Here is a 14,660-nt window from a genome sequence, read left to right as displayed (position 1 = left end):
GACACGTATCATGGGCAAGAAATAGGGAACATCCTGTGGGGACACTCTTTGCTTCATAGTCGATATCCTGGCACACACGCAGTCTCACTTAGCTGCCAGGTATTTTCTATCTATGGTATCAGAAGAGATTTCTCACACGAGTGACAACTGCAGTAACAGAATACTTTTTTTTGTCAGGGAGTCATTTGTTGCAGTAAGAAATGAACTGAGCTGACTTTGGTTCCTACTTACTGTCTTGTGGAATGACAGATTAAGGGTAAGTTTGACCAAACCACCTGAATGGAGTTTGAGAATTGCCTAGAAATAGGTTCTGCTCCCAGCAGAAGAGCTACTGTAGCAAATGAAGGTTCTGAATGGGGACTTGGGCAATCAAGTGAGCAGCTGAGAAAACACTGAAATACAGCGGCAAGTGGAGAGCAGGCTTGCTAGTCTATGTGGGGAAAGTCTCAGAAGAGAATTTAAGACACTGGAACATGGCTGAGAAGGGTTTGACAAGTTGCTATTAGCAAGATAGATAAAACAAGTCTGAAATGTGGTGGTCAGCTACTTAAGACATGGCTCTGGTGTTAACTCCAACTTCATGGAATAAAGTATTTACCTACAACAGAGCAAACATTTACAAAGGTCAAGAATAAAAAGGTCATGCCAAAAATGAAGACAAATATTTTAGCCAGGAAGAGTGTCAAACCTCTGTCTGCGCAACTGTATAAGCAAATTTTGTATTTTAGTCAACTAAGTTCTTTGGGTCACATATTTAAGTGAAGTGTCCCTCCCAGCAGAATCATCACAACAAAAACTAGTTACAAAAACACCTTGACATTTTTTGACAGAACAAATTCCAACTTCACAAATATATAAATCAAACAAAATGCTGTTACAAACTCCAAACATTAGGCCCGTCATAATTCTTTGATCCCAGTAACTTTCCATTAGTCCCATAACAAAAGTTTAGAGAGCAGAGAAAGAGTCCTAAGCTTGGTTTCCTCATCAAATTATTTATCTAAATTGCACAAAGATGTAACAATCAAGTAAACATTGTTTATTATAAACATTTTTCTATAAATTAAAAAAACTTTTAAATTTTAACCAAAATATAAAACAAAGTTTATACTGAACAGAAAGCTAAAAGCATTTCCTGAAAACTACGCTTATAACCAAGAAATTTTAGCTCTGAATAAATTCTCCACTCAGGTTTGAAGTGGGTCCAACACTCAATTTCATGTGAAAAGTGGCACACAAGTCAATCGTGATTCTAAATGTTAGAGAAGACCTTGACTGAGAAGTTAAAATAATTTGTCTATCTGGTTAAAAAGAGCAGAATTTAAAGTATTCTGGATCCAGTAGTCTAATGACACCAAGAACTTCCTAGGTTGACTGGTGACTGACTAAAAGAGACAAAGAACATCTAACTGTTAGGAATAGGGCTATGTTTGAAGAATATAGGCAGATTGAGTTGTTATGCACCTTTGCTGGCATCTTGGAAAATGTCAAGATCAGAACGGGCTCCAGGAAATTAAAATTTGTAAATGTCTCAGTGATGGCTCCTGCAAAATTAGGAATAATGCTGTCCACAACACTGTACATATAAATAAGATGAATTTAATTCTGAAAAGAGATCAAAACTTAGAAAAGCCTTGCTACACCTGTATAAATGTCAGTAGGAAGCTTCAGAAAAACTGCTCTGTAAGATGTTCGTTTCTCATCCCTTACCATGCTCCGTACATCATTTCAGGTTCTTTAACCACAGAATTGGCCCGCTATTATTTAAGCTAGCCACATTTAAGAATGCAAGATCCTGTAAATCAATCTCTTTCCCCTCCAACACCAGGGGTTTGCCCAGCTATCAGAACCACTATTCTTTTGGACTTATCTGTCGAACTATGTCTCCTGGCACCAAATCATTTAAACTACTCAAGACAGAATTACAGTATTTTCCTGTGGAAAGGGTGCTGAGCTAGGAGTCAGCAGAGAAGGGAATTTAAGGCACGTGACCATAGATGGGTCAGTCTTTCTAGTCCTCAAATTTCTTTTCATCTAAGTTCCCCTTTAGATTAACACTGTAATTCTAAGTCTTCAGGTTGGATGAAGCCTGTCTATAGGCAGAAGCTTCTAGTTATCCCCACACCTTGAAATGGGCAACTGACATCTCAGATGTGTGAGAGTCAGATGGTGGGTACAGGCATAGCTGACTGCAGCTGGAAGGGCCCCTCTTTTGATATCCCATGGTGTGTTTTTAGATGGGAGATGGGTATTGGCTGAGCCACTAGCTTTAAATCCCCAGTGGCTATTAGTAAAGCTACTCCTTCTTCCATCCCTAAAGAGTTTATAATTAGGATTTTCTTTCATGTTCTCATCTCCATCCCTCTCAAGCACTCGAAGCTCGCACTTGACTTAAGAAGTCAACACTTCGTAGGCAACTCCATTACTTCTAATGGATCCTTAAGGAAAGTATGGGGAGCGGGACTGTTCTAAGTAAAATATATGTCAACCCATCTTTAGACAATAAGATATAATTAACTTAACCCTAAACCACAGAACATCTACCTACCTTTTTTAACATTTCTTATTGCTATTCCTGCCCACATATGTGAATCTATTTACTCAGAATCAAATGATCTAGTACTTTTTTTTTTTTTTTTTAATGATGCTTTGGGCTATTTTAGTTAACTGCCAAGCAAAACCCACCTTATGGGAGAAGGCAGGTAAGCAATTTGGCAGATTGGCAATCTTAGTCAAAACCAAGTAGTCAAAATATGTCCAAGCCTCTCGGAGGTTCATTCTACATTCTGCTCACTCAGGATGTTAACTATTAATTTCTAAATAAGCTTCTTTCAAAGTGTGTTGACACTCATTAGTTTGAGAGATGCCTCTGTCTAAAATGATTCTCTATCTGGCCATTTGCAAATGGATGGGATTACAAAGAGCCTTATTAGCACACTGATTCCATAACCCCATCTAACTGGCAATGCATAAAATGACTTGCTGTCAGGTTACCCAGCACTGTCAGAGTTTGTCCTGGTAGCTCATGCTATTACACAGAGAGTTACACGATGATCTATTAAATATGTAAATACTACCAGATTCACTTTGTCCCAAACCCAATGGCTGCCCATCTGGAGAAGTGAAGTATATTACTCAAACTTGGTTTCTTCTTAAAAGGAAGGATTCTAAGTAGCATAATTCCAAAATGAATTTTCTTCTTTAGAAACAAATTGCAGATAATTACCTAAACCTACATGAAAAACAGAACTTTTCCAGTTCATATCATAGTTAGAGTATCATAAGTGATATTTAACTGTCATATGATATTTAACTCTCCATATAACTCCATATAACCCTCCGTGTAACTGTCTTCTCCAATCAAGATGTCTGATATAAACTCACAAAAACCCAAATGGGAACCTGTTCTTTCTGTTGGATCAACTATCAATGATATTTCCAGATTACTTTTTTTTTGCTCAATTAGAATATCATACTTACAGATATATTGGAATTTAAAGTGAATCTGGATTTTTAAATTGTGTTGCCATTAACCATGTTTTCTCTAAAGTTTTTAAACCAAAACCATCAGTATTTAGAGACTTAGGGATTAACTTTGTTTCATGATTGCTTAATTCTAAGAAAGAAGTTTCAGCCAGTAATAGTCTAAATTTAAATGTACTTCATATTTACTTTCATCTCATTCCCTTCCTCAGTGGACATTTTAAGTAGCTGAGTGATTAAGTAGTTGAGAGGAGAAATCCCTTATTGTCGAAAGAGAGAAGGAAGTAGGGCCAGCTCTGCCATGTAATGCTCAAACAGGAGGTGGTGAGGAGGGGCCCAGAAGGTGAGAATCGACTTATATTCAGCACACCAGTAATTCGCAGCTCCTTCTCGGATTTTACTTCAGGAAATGCTTCTGTATTGGATTTTTTAAAATTTGGGGATAGGTCTGGTACTTTACCACAAATAATTTACATTAGTACCATTCATATTCCTTAATTTCACCTTTCGGTCTCCTATTTATACTTGATGGTTCATACTCTGAGCTTTGTGGTGTTCACACAGCTTGACTTCAGAGAACACCATGTCCCACGGACGCTTCAATGCTGAAGCTCCTGGAACTGTGAGGCCGAAAGAGACGGCACGGCCAAGTTTCAGCAATCAGTCCCTGGAATTTTGTTAGAGGTCTTCAGGAAACTGCCGGTACTGAAAGAGAACTTAAATCTTTTAAATGTGGAAGTGTTTACATGACCACAGCTTCAGGATGTGTATTTTCTCACTGATCCTAGCGTTTCAAAGAAATAATAATGGTAAAATTGGAGCCCTGCATTATCTCTATGATATAGAAAATTTCAAATGAGAAAGAAAAAGCAGCCTTACAATTCAGACATCCTTTTTCTGGATATAAGAATCTGAGATAATTTTTGTCTTACTAAATATGGATCGCAAAACTTTAGTTTTTCAGCTTGCATTTATCACTCATGATACGTACAAGAAAAACATTTATAGAAACACACATACACAAAGGCAACAAAAAATAAAAATGCCTTTAAACCACTATGTTAAGGCGAACAAAACTATGTGGAATAAGAAACATCATCAATAAAAATTAAAACTAACATTAAATATCAATACTTACACAGCAAAGTGGACTGTCAGCAAAACAAAGCTAACATATGGTCACAAAGAAAGACAAAGGCATCAACCATCAAAATGTTTTGTCTCAATATCTCCTCCATGTTTTGGCCTTGGGAAATCACCAAGCCCAACACACCTGGCTTATTATTTTCTCCCCTACTCACTCCCTCATGCTTCCATTCTTTTCACACCGGGGTACCAGTCTAAGAGGCTCCTGGAGGTGGCCAACCGTGCCGCGGCTCCCAAGGCAGCAGTGGCTGTGCTCCGAGGAATGTAGAGCTTCTGGGAAATCTGGTGCTCAGGAGACAAGATCAAAGAGAGCTGGTCCATGGCTCCACGACTCTTGTCTTTGAACACTGTAATAGCACGGCTACCAGAGAAATCGTTCTTTAGGCTCTCTGGAGAGCTCTCCACTGAAAAAGAAAGAAAACACAAGTTTTTTCAAGGGGTTCTCACACTCATTGCCTTCTCATTCCCATTCTAGATGTTTCCTAATCTGTGTGACAATCATTTTCTATAGGGGGTGACATCCGCTGTTACAATTAGGATAAGACTCAGAAACCAGTCAATAAATAGAAAATGAAAAAGGGGAACTGAGTGGAAATAAATCCTTGTCAGAATGGGGGTGGGGGAGGGAAAATGTACTTATGAACAGGGAAGGGAAAATTTCTTTCTAGGATGCCATAAAAATAAATTGGATATAATTCTAATTCCAGAGATGAGTCCTTAAGCTCCCATATTTACAGCAGTAAGCACAGTGGTGTCCCAGAGGTGTTTCCTATTGCCAAAGTGGTTTCAGTTTGAGTCTATATCAGTGTAAAAACAAAACTGACCAAGATGTTTGTAAGAAGTTCCAAAAACCAGTTATCAGACATAAAATAAATTCCTTAGAGGGGCACCTGGGTGACTCAGTGGGTTAAAGTCTCTGCCTTAGGCTCAGGTCATGATCCCAGGGTCCTGGGATCCAGCCCTGCGTCAGGCTCTCTGCTCAGCAGGGAGCCTGCTTCCCTTCCTCTCTATCTGGCTGCCTCTCTGCCTACCTGTGATCTCTGTCTGCCAAATAAATAAATAAGTCTTTAAAAAATAAATAAATAAATAAATTCCTTAGAATTAGTGCCAAAAATTCCAAATAGCCAAGGAAGGGAATACATATAGTCTGGACCACAGTGACCAAAGCGACTGGTCTGTGAACTCTTTATTACCTGCCTACAATGAGAGGAGCTTTTGCAAGCATCTAAGCAAAGATACTGCTTTCTTCAAGAAAATTCTGCTTTAGTTTAAAAAAAAAAAAAAAAGTCCAGGTGAGCTAAATAATGTGTTAATGTGTTGCTCATCTAAGCAAAGACTTCACAGACTGGTACCAGTATGATTACATTTTGAAAAATACAGCTCTAGACCTTAAAAATATAGATTTCAAAAAATCTAGAGAAAACACGGGCATAATCCAGTACGTTATTCATCTTTACATTTTTAGCAACTAAAATAGCAATAGGTGGTATATGTTCCCTGCATTTGTGATGAATTATACTCAAGGAGAATTTGACAGGTATTCCAAAAGGTAAAACTCTAATCAAAAGCTATACTTAATGCCCACTAGAGAGGAAAAGAGCTGGTGAGTTCTAATAAAATAAGTGAGGTTTTTTTTGTTTGTTTGTTTTTTAAAATATTTTATTTATTTATTTGACAGATAAAGATCACAAGTAGGCAGAGAGGCAGGCAGAGTGAGAGGAAGAAGCAGGCTCCCTGACAAACAGAGAGCCCGATGTAGGGCTCGATCCCAGGACCCTGGGACCATGACCTGAGCTGAAGGCAGAGGCTTTAACCCACTGAGCCACCCAGGCACTCTTAAAATAAGTGGTTTTACACAGTTTTGGTGAGCTCGGGTTTTAAAAGGTACAAATACATGAAAGCAGGGACACATGATCAAAGAATTTAAGAGTAGCAAAACTTCTGTTTCCAGTTATGACGTTAACTCAACGGTGACTGAAAAACAATCTCTCCTGTTTTAAGTAACTGGAAATTTGGACAAAATGTATGAAGCAGTAGCAGATTCACATTCTGAACAATAAGCATGCGAGATAGTGATCCCTAACAGAAAGGAAACAAAGTGAGCTCTACAAGGGCCTTCACTCCTGCTGAAATAGTTTCTAGGCTTCAGTACAAGAACGGAGAATCAAAACTGAGCCTGGAGATCTTACTGGGTTGAAAAGACTGAGTTTGGAATTCAAGAAAGACAGGGTGGGGGCACCTGGGTGGCTCAGTGGGTTAAAGCCTCAGCCTTCAGCTCTGGTTATGATCTCAGGGTCCTGGGATCAAGCCCCGCATTGGGCTCTCTGCTTCCCTTCCTCTCTCTCTGCCTACTTGTGATCTCTGTCAAGTGAATAAATAAAATATTAAAAAAAAAAAGAGAGAGAGAGAGAGAGAGAGAAGGCCAAGGTGCCTGGAATTTGTGGGAGGAAGGTACCAGAGAAGAGGCAGCTAGAAATCTAGATAGATAAAAACACATGTAGTAACCTCTGAGATCAGCCATAGCAACTTCTTTCTAGATATGTCTCCTCAGGCAAGGGAAACAAAAGCAAAAACAAACTATTGGACTTCAAAATAAAAAGCTCCTGCACAGCAAAGGTATAAACAACAAAACTAAAAGGCAACCTATGGAATGGGAGATGATATTTGCAAATGACATCTCTGATAAAGGATTAGTATCCAAAATATATAAAGAACTTATACAACTCAGCATCCAAAAAACAGATAATCTAAATGGGCAGGGGTGTTTGGGTAGCTCAGTCTTTAAGCATCTACCTTCTGCTCAGGTCCTGGGATCAAGCCCTGCATCAGGATCCCTGCTTAGTGGAAAGCCTTTTTCTCCCTTTCCCATTCCCCCTCCTTGTGGTTCCCTCTCTCACTGTCTGTCAAATAAATCTTTTTTAAAAATTGGGCAGAAGACATGAATAGACATTTTCTAAAGAAGACATACAGATGATGCAAGAAAAGAGGCTCATTATCACCGATCATCAAGGAAATGTAAATCAAAACTATAATGCTGGGGCACCTGGGTGGCTCAGTGGGTTAAAGCCTTTGCCTGTGGCTCAGATCATGATCCCAGGGTTCTGGGATCAAGCCCCTCATCGGGCTCCCTGTTCGGCGGGGAGCCTGTTTCCCTTCCTCTCTCTGCCTGCCTCTCTGGCTACTTGTGATCTCTGTCAAATAAACAAATAAAATCTTAAAAAAAAAAAAACTACAATGCAATATCATCTCGCACCTGTCAAAATGACTAAAATCAATAATACACAAACAACAGGTGATGTTAAGAATGTGGAGAAAGGGGAACCCTCTTGCACTATTGATGGGAATGCAAACTGAGGCAGCCACTCCAGAAAACAGTATGGCAGTTCTTCAAAAGTTAAAAATAGAACTACCCTATGATCCAGCAATTGTAGTACTAAGTATTTACCCAAAGAATACAAAAATACAAACTCAAAAGGATACATGCACCCTGATGTTTATAACAGCATTATCAACAACAGCCAAATTATGGAAACAGCCCAAGTGTCCATGGAGTGATGAAAAGATAAAGAAGAGGCGGAACATATATACAATGGACTATTACTCAGTCATAAAAAAAGAATGAAAGCTTGCCATTTGTGATGACATGGATGGAGCTTGAGAGTAAATAAGTCTGCAGGAGAACGACATACAGCATACGATTTCACTCCCATGTGAAGTTTGAGAAGAAAAACAAATAAGCATGAGAAAGAAAAGAAAGATGCAAACCAAGAAACAGACTCTTAACTATAGAGAACAAACTGATGGTAACCAGAGGGGAGATGGGTGGGGGGATGGTTAAAATACGTGATGGGGGGGTGCCTGGGTGGCTCAGTGGGTTAAAGCCTCTGCCTGAGGCTCAGGTCATGATCCCAGGGTTCTGGGATCGAGCCCCGCATCGGGTTCTCTGCTCTGCGGACAGCCTGCTTCCTCCTCTCTCTCTCTCTGCCTACTTGTGATCTCTGTCTGTCAATATATAAAATACGTGATGGGGATTAAGGAGTATACTTGTTGTGATGAGCAATGGGTGAGGTATGGAAGTGCTGAATCACTGAATTGTACACCTGAAACTGTATTATACTGTATGTTAACTATACTGGAATTTAATAAAAACTTGGGGGAAAAAAAAAAAAAACTGGTTACCGAAAGTGGGGAGAGGGGTTGAAGGGGATGGGGATTAAGGAAGCACTTGCGGTGATGAGGACTGGGTGATGTACAGAATTGTTGAACCACTGTACTGTACACCTGAAACTAATATTAAAATGTATGAAAAAAATCCCAATAAAAATTTTGGGTTTTGTGTAAATTTATGTTGACTCTAAAATTCATATGGAAAATGACCTAAAATAGCCAAAACAATTTGAAAAAGAACAAAATTGTACAATTTCAAGATATATAAATCCCTACTAATCAAGGCAGTGGTATAAAGCCCCATAAACCACTAAAACATAATAGGAATTCCAGAAATAGACCCTCACATATACAGCCTACTGACTTCTGACAAAGATATCTAGGCAGTTTATTATTTTTTTTAAGATTTTTATATCTAGGCAGTTTAAAAAAGGTTAATCTTTCCAACAAATGGTGCTAGAACAACTGAATATTAAATGTTATCAAAATAAACATTGAACCTTACATCACACCATAATATTAATGCAAACCATAACTCAAAAATCAACAAACTGGATCACAGACCTAATTTTAAGAACTAAAACTATAGGACTTTTTACAAGAAAATGAACAAATCAGTTACTTGGATTAAGAAAGATTTCTAAACAAGACACAAAAACACAAACTTCATATTAAGAAAAAAATCCATCAGACTTCACCAAAATGACAACTCTTGCTCTTTCAAATATGCTGTTAAGGAAGTCACATGCTCGAAAATATTTGTGATACATATATTACACACATACAGCTGTATATATCTGACAAAGCTTTTGTGTCCAGAATAAAGAATGAGAAGATTATAATTCAATAAAAATGAGCAAATATTTGAACTTGTAATTTATTAAAGAAGATCTACAGGTTGCATATAAGCACATAAAAAGATGGTCAACGTCACTGGGAAACAAGGAAATATAAATTAAAACCACAATAAGATACCACTACACACACACTAGAATAGCAAAATTCTAAAATTTTAAAAGATAGATTGATAGCATCATTGACAATAAAAGGAGATGGAGGGGCGCCTGGGTGGCTCAGTGGGTTAAAGCCTCTGCCTTCGGCTCAGGTCATGATCCCAGAGTCCTGGGATCGAGCCCCACATCGGGCTCTCTGCTCAGCGGGAAGCCTGTTCCTCCTCTCTCTTTCTCTCTGCCTGCCTCTCTGCCTACTTGTGATCTCTGTCTGTCAAATAAATAAAATGTTAAAAAAAAAAAAGGAGATGGCACAATCAGATTTCATGTATTATTGGTATGAATAAAAAATGGAAGAGCCACTTTGGAAAACCTTTTGGCAGTTCTTAAAAAGTTAACCATGCAGTGATCACATGACCCAACAATTTTACTCCTTGTTATGTACTGAATATGTCTACACAAAGAGCTGTGCGTAAATGTTCACAGCAGTTTTATTCATAATGGCCCAAATCTGTTCATCTGATAAACAGATATCCATACAACTGGGTACCACTTAGCAAAAAATAAGAACAAAACGACACTGGCAACGACATAAATCCATTTCTAAAACGTCATGCTCGGGGAAAAAGGTCATACTTAAAAACTGTGTAATACATGACTCTCTTATGAGATTCTTAAGAGAAAGGAACATGCGGGGAACCAGGAGGCAAGGGAAGAGAATGACCGCAGAGGGAAGCAAAGAACTGGCGGAGCTGTTCTATGTCACGACTGTGGTGGTTAGAAGACTGTACACAAGTGTCAAAACTCACAGAACTATCTACTTAAAAACTGGCAAGTTTTATTGTTTGTAAAACAGACTCCCCGCAACCAAACTGCATTTAAAAAGAGAGAGAGAGAGAGAGAGAGAGAGAGAGAGGAGTAGCAAAACAGAAGGGAACAACGGAACCCAGTAAGGACCTGAGACAAATGGTAAAGTCAGCAATTTTTCAAGTTATGTTCTGAAGAAGATAAATGAAGGTTTTCAGCAGGATGACACACCAGTTTATTTGTCAATTACGTGTAAAACTACCTGAAGCAGAATGTTTTTCTGCAGAATCAAGCGGCATAGAAGCTGCACTGAGGGTTGGTGCGGACAGCTGGACTGACGTTGCCTGAGTCTGAACGCTGCTGGGCTCGGGCTGGCTCCCTTTTGCTGACTGCTGTGACTGGATCAGAGAGATGCAGAACTCCTCCAATTTGGGCAATGTGGAAGAATCTGATGAATTCTCTACATTTGGCTGCTGCAGAATGAGAAAAGTTGGGCAAAAGCATGAAAAGTAGTTGTTAGTATAACAGAAGAATTAACCCTGTTTCGGTTCCTTAGTTGTATAGACAAGACGTACTTTTCACATAGAATTAATACCATTACTCACTTTCAAGAACCTAGTTCCTCTCTTAAAAAAAAAAAAAACAAGTCTTTTTCCAACTTAGTGACCATCAATTCAATTCAAGAAGCATTTACTGGACATACATTACGAGCAAATACGGTGCTGAAAGCTACCACACGGAGCTGCAGCAGGGTGGCGGGAAACGCGAGCAAAGGCGGCACACTGGCCGGCGTACTGCTGGGCTCCCTGCACGTCCTTCCTCATTTCAACCTCAGGACGACCGAACGCTCTAGCTCCAGGCTTCTGTCGTCCTCGCTAGGGGCCCTTTCACTTAGCAGAACACTTCTCACAAGAGGCAAAGTTATCCAGTATCAACCAGCAGGTGACAAAGCAGACCTGGTAACTCAGCCCAGTCCATGTAAGACAGGATCCTTGTCCCTAAGTTCACAGCCCTCAGAAGGGGAAACAGTGTGCATTCTGCAGCCAGCCATGAATGGAGGCATTGCCCGCATTCCGCAGTGTGAACACACTAGAACATAAAGTAGTTAAAGGAAGGCTCCTTAAAAGAGGCAAAATGGAGTATTAAGAACCAGAGAAAAAGATGAACATCCCATATGGAGACGAAACTGGACTTAACTGAATGGAATAGCAAAGTTTAACCACAAGATGCGATATCCTACCATACAGTCACTGCTAAAACAGATACGATCTACGGTAACTTAGCGTTTATCTTCTGTGATGGTAACTGGCATTAATATGACTAAAGTCAGCCCTACCCCACCTATAAGGCTGACAGTCTGGGATCTGCCCTGAGTGAACTGAACCAGTAATTACACAAACAGAAAAGGTAGCTTTGTCTGTTCTTCAGGCTCCTATATAGTAGACATTTCGTATCAGTTGGCATTTCTTTTTTGTTCCACAACAACAACAAAAAAAACCCTGCTCATTTTCAAACATGGCTGGCATGAATGTGGTTATACAATTATGCAATATATAAAGGGCTATGTGTGTAGCCTTTTTTGACAGCAAGAGGGAAATTCACATTCCAGATAGCTATACTGGCCACACAATATGCTACTTCAGGAAATTAAAGATCAGGATTCAAATTGTTACTTGGCTTATACAATTCATGTGTGCTTCAGTTACCCCGTAAATTTATTCTCAGAATGAGGCTAAGCATTAGTGAGTTCTTCAAATAAAGCTCCAAAGGTATGGAGATGAATATTAATACGATAAACTTTCAGAGCTGGAAAGATCACTACCTAAATTGGTCTTTGCAGATGGACAAACAGGCTCCAAAAATGTACCTTGTGCCCACCTGTAGATTTTAGCCTGCGGTGAGGCTAAGCCATAGACTGCAGACCAGCCAGACCAAGTGTTTTTTACACATCAGTAGTTTAACAAAAATTTAAATCCGAAACAAATGTTTAAGGCTATATCCTTTTTCTTTCCTTATAAGTATGATTTTGAAGAAAGATGCATTGTTAAAACATATTTAAGATGCATTCTGATAGCTTATCCTGAAAACAAGCAAACCAACACAGGTGAATGCTTTCTAAATTTGTACGACACTCTGAAAGCAAATGCCTGCAGTCAACTTGAGCACTTATTTGACAATCAAGGTTCTTTCTCTGAAGAGTGTTTTCCAGCCTTGCTGCCCAAAGTGGGGTTCGCCAACCAGGAGCACCACCTGGGGGCTTGCTACACATGCAGAACCTATGGCCGCATCTCTAATTTGCTCAGTCAGATCGTGCAGCTTCACAAGATTCTGAGGGGATGTGTAGGCACACTGTACTTTGAGAAGCACTGTTCTACCAGATTTAGTTCTCTGTAATTATCAGTGACTGCCTCCATCATAGTTATCTGAAAATTCTCCTCATGGAACTAGAGGTAAATGACAGACTTTCAAGAAACATGATTAACATATGCAATCAAAAGCACAGCCTCAAACCACAATAACATATAACTTCACACCCACTAGGTTGGCTATGATTTAGAAAACAAAAAAAAAGAATAACAAGTACCGGCAAAGATGTAGACAAATTGGGACAATCTTATATGGCTGGTGGGAATGTCTATTTAGGAAAGTCTGGCAATTCCTAACATTAAATAAAGAATTACCATATGACCCAGCAATTCCACTCCTATGTATATACCCTCATAAAATTTAAAACACATCTACATAAAAACATGTACATGAAAGTCACAGCAGCATTATTCATAATAGCAAAAAACTGAAAACAACTCAAATGTCTATCAGTTGACGAATGGATAAACAAAATGTGGTCTATCCATACAATGGATTATTAAGCCATAAAAAGAAATAAAGTACTGATACATGATCAACCTTGAGAATATTATGTTAGGAAGCCAGACACAAAAGGTCACAGACTGTACTGATCTTAATTACATGAAATGTTGCAAACCAATGGAGAGAGATAGTGGTTATCTGGCAGACACAGGGTAGGGTGTCAGCTAACGGATGCAGGGTTTCTTTGGGGGATAATGAACATGTTCTACAATTGCTTGTGGGATGAATGTACAATAAGCTAATGGACTAGTGAATATACTAAAGCCATTAAACTGTACAATTTAGATGGGTAACTATATGGAATATGAATTACACATTATAAAGCTGAGGAGTCAGGGGTTGGAGTCTGAGCCCCACCAAGGGTTTCAGCTGAGATCCCCAAAGGATCCCACGTCAGGAGTAACAGCCACATCTAAGGAGTAAGGACAAAAGTGAAATACAGCAGTCCTAACAAAGTCTAAAGCCAAACCTCAGTGTACGTGTTATGGTGACTGGCTGCTATCTGCCAGGACATCTCAATCAGCCTTGGAGGAAGAGAGCTCACCCAGAACCTCTGTAATTTTTTTATCCATAATGTCCAATATTCAATTTTTAAAAAATCATAAGGAATGCTTTCCACTTTCTCCACCCCCTGCCCCCAACAATGCCCAAAACAGGATGGGGGGCGGGGGGGAAAAACATACCCAAAGTTGATTCGGATACTGGCATTATCTGGAAAAAAAATTTAAAATAACTACAATTAGCATGATCAAGAATGTAGAGGAAGTGACATAAAAAAAATGATGAAAATATGGAGAATTAAAAGAGAATTCAAATTTATTAAAAAAAAAAAAAGAATCAAATTGGCATTCTAGAACTGAAACGAAAAATGTTTGAAATAAGAATTCAAAGTGTAGGTTTAGCAGCAGAATGGATCCACAGATGAGAGGACTAGTATTCCAGAAGAATCAATAGAAAAATCTCCAAACTGAGAAAAAAGAAAAGAAAAAAGAATGTAAACATGAGAAAAGAGCCCAATAGGCATGTGGGACTCAGCCAAAGTCTTAACACATGGATAACTGGAAAGCCAGCAGGAGGGTGATAATGAGGGAAAAGCACTATTTTATAAAACTGATGAAGGGCATCAATCTTCTTATTCAATAAGCTCAGTGAAACACAAGTAGAGTAAACCCAAAGGAAATTACATCTAGATAAATCATTATCAAAGAGCTTAAAGCAAAAGACAGAAAAAGCTTA

The 14,660-nt window shown here is 38.9% G+C and overlaps 1 protein-coding gene across 4 annotated transcripts in view; it reads right to left on the bottom strand.

Moving 5' to 3' along the window:
- Positions 1 to 4,788: 4,788 nt before the first annotated feature.
- TDRD5 (tudor domain containing 5) overlaps positions 4,789 to 14,660 on the bottom strand; it is an 87,207-nt gene continuing 77,335 nt past the window's right edge. For all 4 annotated transcript variants that reach the window (XM_045983443.1, XM_045983444.1, XM_045983442.1 and 1 more), the window contains 2 exons: positions 10,816 to 11,026; positions 4,789 to 5,033 (listed from right to left, as the gene is read on the bottom strand). In XM_045983443.1, the coding sequence (XP_045839399.1) occupies positions 4,789 to 5,033; positions 10,816 to 11,026 (456 nt within the window). The remainder of the gene's footprint in view (positions 5,034 to 10,815; positions 11,027 to 14,660) is intronic.

This window comes from Meles meles, chromosome 17 (assembly GCF_922984935.1).
Source record: "Meles meles chromosome 17, mMelMel3.1 paternal haplotype, whole genome shotgun sequence".
NCBI lineage: Eukaryota > Metazoa > Chordata > Mammalia > Carnivora > Mustelidae > Meles > Meles meles.
This window is presented reverse-complemented; position numbering and strand designations above follow the sequence as displayed.